This window comes from Crassostrea angulata, chromosome 3 (assembly GCF_025612915.1).
Source record: "Crassostrea angulata isolate pt1a10 chromosome 3, ASM2561291v2, whole genome shotgun sequence".
Lineage (NCBI taxonomy): Eukaryota > Metazoa > Mollusca > Bivalvia > Ostreida > Ostreidae > Magallana > Magallana angulata.
Genome location: NC_069113.1, coordinates 5,379,037 through 5,393,466, shown reverse-complemented (window position 1 = coordinate 5,393,466; position 14,430 = coordinate 5,379,037). Strand labels below are relative to the sequence as shown.

Here is a 14,430-nt window from a genome sequence, read left to right as displayed (position 1 = left end):
TAGATGAGCTCTCGCTGTTTTTAAACGCTTGCTATGTCATGGGATTTGTTGGTAGCCAATCATGTGCGAGCTCACGCGGATGTATGAATTTTACCTTTGTAACGAGGTGTGACTGTTTGTATTTACTATCATTTTATCGATAGTCCCATTTCTAAAACTTCCGTTTACGTTCGGCTTAATGATGAAACTACTGAAGATTTTTTCTGATACTGATTTGATCCCGGATTTAGAATGCGAAGTATGTGATGAACAAACAATCAATATGCTACTTTCATCGTTTCAACATTAGCGGAATATTGTAAAAATTCTCCCCAAATTTTTTTTACAGACACTAATAAAGAATTTTTGTATATCTTTTAAAAATGTTCATGTAAAATCATAACTCAAAAATTATAGAAAAAAAACATATAGTATTGTATTTGACTTTATTGAAAGATTTGTAAGTCTCGTAATGAAAAATATATATGATATGATTCAAACCTTGGGGATTTATGCAGGTTTAAATATATAGAAAAATACACGATTATTATTAAGTTTTTATAGATGTTTCTACACGGGCATCATATAATTTTCTTTATAGTTTCATATTCATGCACAGTACCCCCAAAATCTGAAATGATATTGTACGTGCATGCATAGCAGATATGAATTTATTTTCGTTTACTGTTGTCAAACTTCTTTATCGACCGATTATCTAGAAAATTAAGAAAACGGGTCAAGATCTGTTTTCGGGGAATCCACAGTCTGTGTTACCTAATTTATCACTCAGGTAAACAAACTCAGTGCACCGTTTACCTGTACAGGTGTTTCTGTTTTTGAAAAATGTGCACATAAAATGTACCCTTGCATATTTATTGTCAGGCATCGATTCGAAGAAAAAAACAACTTTTAAATGTTAATTTACTCCAATCGTAAAATTCAGAGCAGTACATTGACACAAAGATTAAATTATTAATAATATTTTTGTTGGTTAATCTTCAAAAATTATTAATATTTAGTTACATAGAGTACCCTTTGTTTTGTTTTTAAAATAAAGTCATGTATATTCAAGTATACGTTTAAGAAGAAAACAATTTTGAGGCGTGGTGTCTACAGACAATTTCACTGTCCACCTAATGACGTATGACTAACAGTTTTGTCCGATGAATGATGTTTTTCAGTTTGATTCCAAAATAGACCATAAAATAGGATTTCTACAAGTAGGACAATAAAGCTGAGAGTCAGGTTCCCGGGTTATGCACAAAGTCAATATCATTTGGCGGGCGAATTTACTGGTGATATTGATAGCAAGTCACGGATTTAACATCCGAATCATCGACATATTTTTAAAAATAATCGTTGAAACAAACTATTGATTATCAAAAGACCTTGATAAAACTTAAAGCTTGTTTGCACATTAAATTGTCAATATTACACCCCATTTCTGTGAAATATCAGAATATTCATGTACACATTTTCTCAGTATCAAGAAATCTTGTACGTAAGGGGGCCATCGAGATAACCCTATCGAACCTCTTCGTCATGTTTATTTCTCAGTTATCAGCAACGGAGTTCCCGAAATCACAAGATGGATTTATGAATGAAACAACTGGACCCATTTTTTTCTCTTTTCTTTTCCACTATCTGTTTCTCTTTCTTCACACAAATCCCCTTTGTTATTATCTACAGTCGCCTGGTGCAGAAACAGGCGCTGGGACTCGCAGACATGCTGCAGACTCTATCTACACTCTCCCACACGATTTCATTTGAGTTCAAAACAATCTTATTTTACATCTAAAGAAAGTGTTAAGTAATGCAATTATACATTATCTTTCTAAACCGTCCAACATTTACTTTTCAAGTGCAGAAACCATTAGTGTTAAGAAATTCGCAGTGGAATCTGGTGTTTATTTCAGGTAGCTGGTATTAGGAACAAAGGTATACTCTTGTAAAAGAACGCTTATTTCCTGCATTTGCAGACTAATCTTTCGTAATATGAATTTAATGATGAAAGAACACTGACAAAAAAGCCTGCCAATTCTAACGATTAACACAATCTTGTATATAACCAAAAATAGATCAGTCAAAAGGTTCTTCTTAATGTTGGTTTTATATTTGACAATTGTTTTATAAAATGATAAATTTAACCTTTAGTCTTAATCTCCTGGCTAGACAATTAGAGAGTGGGACCTTTCTTAATGCTACTTAACGCTGCTGATATGACAGAATTAGCGGAAACTTGCTCTTTTTCTAAATGACCGTTAACTCTTTAAACGTGACAGTCTTTGATGATGAAGAAAAACTATTTCGCCAGCAGGAAACACAAGGAACCTTAATACATTCATATACAGCCAACACCTGAGATAGATTATAACGAAGAACTATTTTTATCATTAAAATTTAAAAATAGGTTGCGTTCCTCATTTGAAAATTTCAAGGGGATTTTCGAAGCGAACGTGTGTCTTAAATAATTGATTGGAACCTGATCTATGGATATTTTCTGGTAGAACAATATTTAACATTAAATGAGATCGAAGAAATTAACGTAATTCTGAATTTACCGGGCAATATGTAAAATTAACAATAAGGAAACTGCAATATTTTAGATTTTGCATTCAAGTCCACCATGGTAATTCAGAATATATATATACATGTAATACAACAATAGAATCAGAATTTTTGAAGAAAAAAAAATTATTTTAACGTCGTCAAAAACCATCAAAGGCTTGTCCCACTCTTAGTTTTAACTAACTTTAGTATTAATTAGCAAATGCATGACACAGAAAGGACAAGCGTCCTTTTTAATTCAAGAGTTACTTTAGTCAATCGAGGGCAAAATTCAAAATGAACTTCCTTGTATTCAAATTTCAATGACAGCGTAAAAATTTCAGTTCTCCTAGTTAACAAAGCAATTCCGCGGTGGGAGACCTTCACAGGGTGCAAAATGGGGGCACCTCTCCCTCACAAATCCTGTTGTGTCTTTGTAATTAAAGAATACCGTTGGTTGACTGGCAAACTTTCAATTTCTCTCTATGTATCTCTATGTATCGATGTTATGTCTCAATTTCATGTCAAAGCAAACATATAAATTAAGTATCCTCATTTTTAATTAAAATGCCTTATTTTTTCTCGATCCTTTGACAAATTTAGCGCATACTACGAACTGATATGATTATACAGAAAAAGGAATTCACGTGTGCATTGTTCACGTGAGTGTTAATTATTCATCAATCACATTTCTACCCTATTTTTGGCATCAATACTATATTATATTTTAGGTTGATATAGATCCATGCAATTATTTTTGGATTAAGCTATGAACGTAGTTTCATTAATAGGCTTTACAGGTATTATTAAACAGAGGAGGACACGCATCTCTGGATCAACTTTCAACGATTTCTATTGGATAACAACATCAAACGTGTCGTTTTGAATGGGTAGAAGGCAAACGAGTTTGAGGACATTTTTTACGATGCAGAATCGGGGTATCAAGCATTCAATCAAAATTAATATTCATACTGTATAATGAAGCTGTGACCGTCAATTACAAACGATTGCTGAGACTTTGAAACCATATTATATTCACTATTACTTATCTAACAAATACCGCAAGGTAAGGGCTTTTCGCCACGGCTTGTGAAATTGTTGAACCACCGGTCATGTGAAATCATATTAAAAAAGTTAGATGATACAGATATGAATTATTGCGTCTCAACTTGATAAACTTAACACATTTAACTATCTGTTTTCCGGAAAAGCAGACCTCTATTTCATTTTTATTTACACATTGATTAGAATGTACTGTAACAGATAAACATTTACAGAAAAAGATAAAACTGTCACTTGACATGTACTAGTAGTAATTAATCAGACACTTTAAAACAAACCCTTGAAACATTGTTTCGCTATAGAGTTTTTATTTTTATAAAATATATTGTACATAGATTGTTAAATAAATCTATATCACATGACTTTGATACATCAGATAATTTGTCTATTTCTGCATGTAAGCGTCATATGTTTAATCTTGCTGTACCACGTGGGCCAGTCCATGCTACATGATGATACTGTTATCAGCACTGCGTCACACGAACGCTTGCACCAACGATTGCAACAACAGTTTCAGGGCCGAAACTTACTTAATTTCTCGCAATGTCATCGTCCAATGAATTTCCGAAGAACACTGAATCTTGTTTTCTTTTTCGCCAGGGCTGAGGATACTACACTCTCGAAAACCTGTTTGGTTCGAATCCTATCGGCAGCTGAGCATTCAATGAAAGTATGTCCATTAACTTCTCTGCATAAATCGAATCCTTCATCAAAGGTCACGTGATCCACATCTTTGGATTCTCTGATATCTACATGGGTAGCCACGAGGACAATGTCATGTTTCTTTTTGAGATTCTTGATGGAAGGTATCCAGAATTCTCTGACATTTCTGAACGATTCACGATCCACCACGCTGTAACAGACCACAAATACCGCTTTGTTGTTTGGTGACTTCAGAAAGGCATTGGTATGCTGTAAAATAAAACGATTGTGTTAATAATTTCAATTATTATGATTATACCACTCATATCAGTGCAAATATCAACGTAAAATTCATAATTATTAAATTTTGCAAAGTAAATTAAGTACCATAAAAACATATATATATATAAATTCATATAATTGTACATCTGTTTGAGTTACAAATACAAATATTGTTTTTGTAATGTTACAGCAGAAGACCCAATACCCTACCTCACCCCCAAAGTCTGTGATGCTGACCAGATAATTGTCACCGTAGACTGACATCAAAGCATCGTAGTTCTCCACGACCGTGGCCAAATATCCAGAAGGGGGCTCCTGATGGACAAAGGACTGAATCAGGCTGGACTTGCCGACCATCCCATCCCCCACGACCGAGCAGCAGATGGACAAATCAGATACAACCATGGCGATTCTGGACCGGGGGCTGGTGAATGATGGAAGTTAAATGATTACCGAACAGCCGAGAACTGGGAATATATAGACATTGAATACCTCCTGGTGTGTCGACTATTGTTTTAACTCTTTTCTTTTAACTTCACCGGGGGTGTATCAAATTTCTATCCCCTGCTTGCCTTTTGATTGTTTATAAGTTCACTTTTAAAATGATAGTTACCCCCTAGAACTGCAATTGCAAATTCGAAGCATAACGTCATTGCAAACTGCATAGTTTGCACCCCCATTCCGAACATTTTGGCCCTCCGTTTAACGTATATAATGTATATACATGTTTTATGATTATTGTCTTTATGCATATATAAGAAAGAAGTACAACACCTGTTGCATGAACCAGGTAAGCCGTGTAGAATACCTGGGCCGGTTAGAACTGATTAACCTGGCCAAGAGAATACATTACAATCTGTTTATAATTTCTGAACACATATATTCTTAATCCATGGTTATAATTGAATGGTCAATTGAATCCCCGAGAGCCATGTTGAGTGACAGACAGAGGATTCCTTCCCGTTAAATGACACGTAAAAACCATTAAAAATTTTGACAAGAGAACATGATGACCCTGGACCATATCCGTCACCTTTCCGCTAGCGTTCAGCCAAATTGCTTTATCTGTTTAACATAATAAGTCATCTATTGTGTAGATAAGAAATTTCCCTCTAATTTTCGTTGTTTAATATTAAACAATTAGAGAAAAGGAAGAAATGCGAGTGTCAAAAAATGTACTGCCTAGTTACACTACAGATAAATTGCTTCGACGGTAGGGTTTCCCTGTTTGTATTTCGATTTGTTGTCTATATACGGAAATATGATTTTGATAAGGGAATCTCTGGCGTGCCACAAGGAGGACGTAACATCAAACTTAACCTTCACTGATCAATATCTACCTGTCTCTGTCTGATCAGCCGCGGTGACGAGCGGGTGAACTGCATGTCATCCAGCGTTTCCATTGCTAACCCCCCCCCCCCCCCCCCCCGACGCATCATGTATTGACCCCTGCATGTGTCCGTGTTGTTAGTAATTTCTCAGGTTTTGAACAAATGCCCCATTTTTTTTTTATCTAAACCGTTTTTTTAAATTTAATTTGACAATTACTGGAAATTTTCATAGCTTATTGCCACCGATAGCTGAGTTAAGTAAGTATTTCAGAGTAAATCATACTTTTTTTTATTGCTTCAGAGGGTTTCTTACATGAGTACATTATTTTCTATATTTTACTTTCTACATATTCTATTATTACATAAAAGTACAAGTACTTTTCTCTTAGTTGTTGCGTCACATATCTGCACACATTTGGCTTTAATCGAGTGACAAGTCAATTACCTATATAGCTCATTGTGGCCATGAATGTGCTATTATAAGTTTTTATATTACTTAATATAATTTAAAATCGATATTGTATAACCATAATCTGTGCCAAGTAGTCGTAGTGATTTACTGCTATATATAGACGTGATAAACACATCCCATGTACATGTGAAATGCCACATACGTGTACTTTTCTGAACCTAATGAACATCATGATCCATTTAGAAAATGAAAAATAGTTCTGACAAGAGCAAAATATTTAATTCGTACACCACAAAACAGATCTTTATATGAAATAGAATGACTTAAAATTGCTTCATCATAAGTTCATAGCGTACTAGATTAGCGTCTTTTTAAGACAGTCAATGCAGAGCAATAGATAAATCAAAGTACTGAAGTACTGAGAGACGGAGGCATCATTGTGGAGGAGATTAGTCTAATAATTCCAAGTATTGAAGTACCGACGGGAGTTGATTTCATCCATTGAAATTTATCTTAAAATCAACGATATGTAATTTCGCATGGCAAGTAGTTTCTTATCCGTAATTGGATAACGCATATTTTCATAATATGAATTTTCGGGCTTTTGCGACAATTTTAAAAATCATATGAATCATATTGCGTAATACTTTAATATAGAATAAATTCCATCAAACTATGTATCAGTAATGTAAATATTTCTGAAAAATTATATGGATCTAAGCAATATTTAACTATAATAATATTTAATGTTTCAGAATTCATTACATCGAATTTATTGATTATTTTTTAGAACAAAGTCTTGTAAGCGGCGATAATCTGTGGTTAGGTCCGAACACAGTTTCACTTCCGGTTTGCCAGAGTAACTGCGTAGGAGAGTTGATATAAATCAACTCCCAAAAATAATAATGTTTTTTTTTCTTTTTCAATTTTTAAGGTATAGAAGGTTCAGAGTATCAATTATGAGTTTGCAATACTAAATACTACAGGACAGAAACTACTTTTGCTCTTTTATGGAATATGCAAAAACAAATTACAATCAAAAAATATTTTGTTAATTAGTACTATACATGTACCTAATGATTCACAATATATACTAAAATTTAAGATATATAATCAATTAAAACTTTTGAACAGTGAAATTTTTTAATGTGAAAAATATTGTTCATGCTTAAAAACCCCTAATGTTACATGTAGGTAATACATGCATGATCTCAATCTCGCACAGTTGTTCTTTTTCTTTTGCAGAATGTACGATTCGATTGTAGAGAGTGATCAAATATATTTCTAAGCGTTTCAAAAAGTTATGCAGATGAAATATTTATATATAAGAGAGGCTACAGCTCATTTGGCTCAACTTTAAACATTTCATCGTGACTTTCTGAAAGGGATGCAAATATTACGAATTTATACAGATTTTACTTGTGGTGTAAACAAAATTTTAGAGATATAAATTTAGAATTTCGGAAAAATATTTAACACGCAATTGCGAACTTTTTTTGCTGTAAAAAAATTAATCTTTCAGTATATGCACGACTTCTATTCTTTTATCAAACTATGTTTAAAAGGGGAAATATCCAATATGAAGAGAATTCGCTGTAATATATCTTTAAAGCTAAATTTAAAATAATATACCGCGGTAGATCTTGTAATACCCAGTACTTCACTTTTAAAAGAAAATATGTACATTCAGTCAAATGTTTTTACACTTTTTACACGCGAAATTCTCTTAGCAGCTTGCAAAAACACACTGACTTCCCAACACACTTTGAAATCGACAGCACTGGCCAGACAATGCAGGATTAATCTAGCTTCACAGCACGTGGCCTGGGTACTCTACCTATGCACACACTGAATGTGGGGGGGGGGGGGGGGGGGGTGGTGCGTTAAAGGGTGTAATCTGGACGTTTAATTAATTTATTTGCTTCACTATCCTTATGGTAGGTTTAGTATGCATGCCAAGTAAAACTAAACTAAAATGTGCTTAATTGGGGAAATACTCAAGTTCACATAGCAGTGGTTCAACTTGTTGAATAATCATTTTATTGGATCGATGCCGGGGGCGGGAGTGTAGCTATACATAGAAAGATATATCTCCGCAGGAGATTAATTGATAATGAGCAAGTAATATACGATACAGACTAAGAACCACGCCGTGTTTATCCATTGAATCTCATAATTATTCAGTACTTCGGTCAACACAAGATACATGTAGTTCTCGAGGAATCCTCATTATTTGACGTCACGGACAGGAAACTGTATAAAAAGTATGAATAGCCACTAAACGATTGCACACCATTGCTATTCTTAAAATCATGCATATTCATACTTACTTGGAATTTGACATATGGACTAAAACTTTTCTCGAGAAATTATGTTTATTGATCGCAATATGTATGGTTCTAATTATTGTAATTGCAAATAAGATATTTATTTCAATAATAATATTAAAATATGAATCCCGAACGAATATTGCAATTTTTGCCGCTAGGTGGTGTCCGTCAAATCCACTATCGACGTCACATGTGAGCTGGCCGGTAGCAATAGAGGAGGCTCATAGAGCCTCCGTCTAAAAAGTGCAGACAATCATTCCGTTCATTTAAAACACATTCGACTCCTTCATCTTTTGTACTAAAAACACGAGTTCTCAAGAGCCGACCCTAGTGCGATGAGTTCTAACTTCTACAGTTTCTATCTCGTGGTAGAAGACAGAAACGACTTGCGGTTTTGGGACCCCGCTTGCTGTCTTTCGCGGCAAACCACTAACTGGCATTTGTTATTGACAGGTTCCACTTTCATAACTCTTTAAATGAGTTTGTTTGTGTGGGGTTAAAATGTGTATTCAACACATGCATCTCAAGTATCGGTTAAATACCCAGTTTTGAATGCATCAAAGTGTGTATTGTATATAACAGACTATGAAGAGTGCCTTTGAAGAGAACAGGCAGAATGCAATGAAGATTATATCGTACGCGTCTGTCACTATCAAAGAGAAAGGTCCGCTCGCTCCAAGCAGGCGAGACAACTGTGTATATCACAGTAATCAGTGGATCGGGAAGTGTATCAGTCTCTGTCACGGACGAACAACCGCAGAGTACCTTAATTAGTAGTAGAATATACTAAAAAACAATAAAAGCTGATGAATTTCGATTTTTAAGATGTTATAGTAAAAATTATGATACTTTTTCAATTTAAATGGAACACTATATATACTTATTTCAATCTAAATGGAATTAGCTGCCAAGACATTTTTCAGACTTTTAATGCCGGATGTTTCAAAATGATTTCAGGCACCCATTCATATAGTAATAAAATAAAAATGAAAAAAATAAAATGTCATTGTGTGGGCCCCCGTGATTTTAATAAAAATAATAAAAAGAAAACTACCCGATGACTAACTCTGTTCCGGAAATCCAAGTCTCTTATCTGAGTGATAGATATCAAATCGATTGATTGTAACATAGTATATATCTTTGAACCTTTTTTAGGGCTACCACACCTTGCTTTCTTGTTGAAATGATTTCCATCCGTTACCTATTTTCTATTTAAAAAAGTGGCATCCAAAGATCCAAGGCAAATAGAATAGAGACGGCTAAAATACAAACCAAATACAGTGTGCCTTTCACCGGGTTCTCAGAATGGTTAGGTTACACAATGGAGGGGTTTAATGTACATCTTGTGGCAGACCCTAAATCAGAAAGATATACATGTTAAAAAAGACGGCCCCATTGTAGACCAAGATAAGTCCACAATGTGGGGCGCCACAAGAAGCAAAAGGGAATACACGATAAATACAAAGTCAACACTCGGAACAATCTGTTACCGACGGGGCCCTTCACTGGAAGACTGTGCTACTATTGATAATATAAGTGATCATCAAACATTTGGATTACTACGATCGCAAATTTCATTCATGCTTTCCCAATCCTTCATTCATAAATTAATAAATCAAAAAGGGAACGCATTTGCACAGAAGTAGATATGTAGTAAAGTCGAACGAATTCCCAAACTTGTTTTGGTCAAATTGTAGGAGTTTTCCGTCACATCTTTTGACTCAGACTTTACCAGACGTAGAAACTGAGGAGAGGCATGGAATTTCCAATTTAACCAATACCAAAATCTGGTAGCAAATTTCTGCGAAAAAAAAATCACAAAATCCTTTTACTGAATGCTAGGAATTTATCTGTAAATCTAATAGATTTGATTTCCTATACTCTCCTTAAAATATCATTAAAGCTATTTTTCAAGCAAGTACTTTTATGAATTGAGAATGCCCTATTTCTATTTCCCTTGACAGAATTAATATGGGCATGTCATTGACGGATAAATTGTATGATATCATTAGACATCTCGTTCTATCTAAATAAGATGGATCTCTAATCATTCAATTAAAAATATGACGAACTTGAATTTAATAACATGAACTCATTGATGATAAATTTACTCACCCGCCTTAGTAAAAAAAATTGAGTTTAATTGATATGTACTCTTCCATTCACCATTAAAATAAACTTACATTCGTCCTAGAATTTAATTATCGGGCGAATTGACACAGTGACTCCGTGATCATTGGAAGAAATTGAATTACAACAGACTGGAGCGTAACAAAGGATGACATTTACATCTTGCCTGGTTTAAGGCGAACTTCGATTGGTATACTAAATTAATTCAAGTTTGTCTTTAATTAATACATATCTTTATCAAGAGCTGGCATGACGAGTACTTTTATGAATTAAATGATATTAGTTACAAATTATGTTCCTTTCTAGACACACTAAATGTTTTAATTACATCGATGTCATTAGAAACATGTGTTGCATGCCATACAGTAAATGCAATAAGATGTACGACTAACGCAGAAACGATTTATTTAATTCATCATTTATTAATTCAATCAAGGTCAGAGCATACATTTGCTCCATCATTAGTTTCAATTCAACAACCAAACATGTTTTCTCCGTCTGCTGACTCGGCCATTAAATTAACTGTTGCAAGTGCTTGGTTTTTACGATGCTTTATTTTTCTGCGTTTGAACTACTTAGTCACAATAATGAAGATCAAATCGATTTCAGCTCACATCGTCGCCTTAACAAACAGTAGATGTACGTGACAGAAGTCAAATGTCGTATTACCCCTGTAAACCTACTGCGCTGCAACTCACGGGCCAGCAGGAATCTAGAGTCAACCCCGGTGAACCAATGACATTCCAACACCTGGTGTGTTTTTCTCCTGGTTTGGCCACTGTTAACTGGCCACAAACAAGTAGCAGTAATGCCAACGGCCTTGGAAGTAAAGCCCAAAGTTAATAGAACGGTTGCTGAGAGATGGAATGGTTCTATCCTTAGACTTTGTACATTGGCTTCCCTGTACTCACGTGATTGTCTCACGTGGACAGAGTCTGGTGAGGGTCGTACTTATTGGGTTAATTTTGACCGGTAATGGTCAGTTTCCACTACAACCTATACTTGTATGATTGATATCCTAGTTTTAATTGAGGTGTCATGTAATTTGTCAATACTAAAATGCTAAAGTTTTAAAATTAATAATGATCAAAAAAATGTACATTTTGCATTATATCTTTAGAGAAAATATTGAATGTATTTTATATTTTATGTGTTCATGATATATTTTGTCGAATAAATTTTGTCTGCAAGTACATGTATATAAAGGCAATGTGTCCTGTAATACCCTTATATACACCCATCTATTAATATTAAATAAATGATGCTGAATAACAATTCAGCATTTGAGTTGTTTTTGCCTTCATTTCAATAACCAAACCATAATGGTTTGGTTCACCATACGGCACTAGTACTGTATTAGGTCCTCTAGAGCCATATACATGAACTGGAACAATCAAGAAGGGAAATTTATGGCAGGCGTAACACGACAAGGCATTTTGCTATAATAAATTATATATTTATGAACCGTTTTGTAACATTTACCTCAACCATATCACATCTAAAAAGTCCTTTCAACCGATATTTTGTAAAAGAATTACTAGTAAGTCAAGAAAAGTTAAAGATAAAAATGATTTAATATATCAAAATATAACAATTTGAATGCACCAACTAAGCATAACCGTAATCATGATTAACATAATCAAGGATGTGGATTATAAATCAAGCTTCATCAATGACAATAATATTGCACATCAGTAAAAACGACGGATACTGTCATTTCTGTGAGTATTCTCCAGGCTCACAGTTCTCTCTCTCATGACGGGTACAACGTCTGGCGAACACAGAACGATGGCTGCGTGTACACGATGAGTATACAATGAGGTTTACACCGTTACAGTTAGTCCAACGTGAGGAGACATTGGTCCTGCAGTGATAAAAGCTTTGGCAGCTTTGGACAGAAAGAAGCTATACTGTCAGAAGACTGGGCTTCACCGGACGTGTTTCCTTTGACTGGTTTTAGATTTCTTGTCCCTCACACTGAGTCGCAGAGAAAGTCCGGCAACAATCTCGAACATTTTGGTGATTCCTGTCTTCTGAACAGCTGAACATTCCACAAAGGCCGAGGCATTGAGTTCGTTACACAGATTGCGGCCCTCCTCTTCGCTGACATGGTTAAGGTTGTTCTCACACCTCAGGTCCGAGTGTGTGGCCACCAGCACGATTGGGAGTTGAGGGTTGATGTTTCGAACCATAGGTAACCAGAACGACCTGACGTTGTGGAACGAATCCTTGTCGACCACACTGTAGCAGACGACTGTTACTAAGTTACTAGACTGACAATTTGGTCTCACGTGAAGGTCCTCCTGCAAAATTAATAAATTAACAATATTATAACGTCTAATATTTTTGATGTACATCAATACAATAGTTTATTATCAAAATGTGCTAAAAAACATAAAATGTTTGATATATTTTCTGAGTATGCTTACCTCAATGGAGAGATCCGTAATTTGAAGGCGATGTTTGACACCTGCCAAACTCAGGTGAGTACTGTAATTATCCATAAACACGGTAGCGGTGTAGGTAGGGGACAAGGTATACCCAAGGAACGAGTGAACGAGGGAGGTCTTCCCAACCATCCCGTCCCCCAACATCACACAGCGGAGCATCTGTCCCTTGCCAGAGTTCACCATTGTTTTCATCTCAAGAGAGCAAAAAGGAAAGCTGCCGACACAAATCTCAAGAACACGTTATAATTTCGTAACTTTCACATAAGTAAATTTATATAGTGAAGAGGCACGAATTTGTGACCAATAGGAATCGTGCTTAGAAAAGACGTATGACGATTTCTGTCGGGTTCGGTGATTAGGCACCCGTGACCTTGCTCGGGTAGGTTGTTTACTCCGCCGTGTGTACGTAAGACATTAAAATGACAAAGCCCGGTTTATCTTTAGTATATTCAAAACTATTTTATGCCGCAGATGATAACTAAGTAAAAGAAAAAAAGATCGAGAGGTGTTCCTCCGATTATCATCAGTCGGCTGGAGAAATATAATCCGCTGTTTTGTAGGACTAAACTGTGTCAGTCCTACAGATAAATACATCCCACTTCTTTTTGGGGAGATTTATGGTGTTTTAATCTATTCGCGTACTGACACATGCAACACAGCAAGATTTAACTTTTTGATCGTTTTGTTAGGATCAACATCAGACGTAAGTGCAAAGATACAGTTCTATAGTCAAAAGTACCGCCGTCACCCCCAAATAATAGATACAGAGGAAAGTTGAGCGCTCAAAACAAAGCTAATCTATAGGCATAGAACACAGCACCGAGCCCCCGTTATTGTTACCAAAGTACGAAGATAGATTTGATGGCTTTGTCCGCAAGCTTTTCCATACTGGACACTTGAACTGTAGAATGTTATGTAAATTCTTTATCTTTTTATCGCTGTTGATTTATATACTACTCATTAGTTTCACCTCTTTTCCCGGTGCATTTTGACAACGCACCCAGTTCTACGAGTGAACTCTGGTAATGTGTTCTGGTCCAAACTTAAGTATGATTTTGGTTAAATATTTAAATAATGTGCTGGTAAAAATAAAGAAAATGTCTTGAGCTCATATGGATTGATTTTAAAAAATATATATTTTTAATCACTTATCCCCCCCCCCAAACTTTATGGAGGAGCATATAAAATGTGTAGTGAAATAAGCAAAATTAACATTAAATATCTATAATCAAAATATTGGATAGCCCCCCCCCCCCTTCCCAACA

The 14,430-nt window shown here is 35.2% G+C and overlaps 2 protein-coding genes across 2 annotated transcripts; both read right to left on the bottom strand.

Annotated features, from left to right (window-relative positions):
- Positions 1–3,746: 3,746 nt before the first annotated feature.
- On the bottom strand, positions 3,747–5,892 carry LOC128176258 (cdc42 homolog). The gene is made up of 2 exons (XM_052842457.1): positions 4,723–5,892; positions 3,747–4,500 (listed from the first exon to the last, which is right to left on the bottom strand). Exons 1-2 carry the CDS (start codon positions 4,915–4,917, stop codon positions 4,135–4,137), a joined length of 561 nt encoding a protein of 186 aa, XP_052698417.1. The 5' UTR covers positions 4,918–5,892; the 3' UTR covers positions 3,747–4,134.
- Positions 5,893–12,270: 6,378 nt separating this feature from the next.
- Positions 12,271–13,451, bottom strand: LOC128176256 (uncharacterized). The gene is made up of 2 exons (XM_052842455.1): positions 13,145–13,451; positions 12,271–13,018 (listed from the first exon to the last, which is right to left on the bottom strand). The coding sequence occupies exons 1-2, from the start codon at positions 13,355–13,357 to the stop codon at positions 12,644–12,646; spliced, it is 588 nt and encodes a 195-aa protein (XP_052698415.1). The 5' UTR covers positions 13,358–13,451; the 3' UTR covers positions 12,271–12,643.
- Between the last annotated feature and the right edge of the window lie 979 nt (positions 13,452–14,430).

What these genes read in the sequence shown, in the direction of transcription:
- LOC128176258 (XM_052842457.1), bottom strand. Translation starts at nt 4,917, where the DNA reads ATGGTTGTATCTGATTTGTCCATCTGCTGCTCGGTCGTGGGGGATGGG. An exon ending in TCACAGACTTTGGGGGTGAG is followed by an intron (nt 4,501 to 4,722) that starts GTAGGGTATTGG and finishes TTTATTTTACAG; the next exon opens with CATACCAATGCCTTTCTGAA.
- LOC128176256 (XM_052842455.1), bottom strand. Translation starts at nt 13,357, where the DNA reads ATGAAAACAATGGTGAACTCTGGCAAGGGACAGATGCTCCGCTGTGTG. An exon ending in TTACGGATCTCTCCATTGAG is followed by an intron (nt 13,019 to 13,144) that starts GTAAGCATACTC and finishes TTAATTTTGCAG; the next exon opens with GAGGACCTTCACGTGAGACC.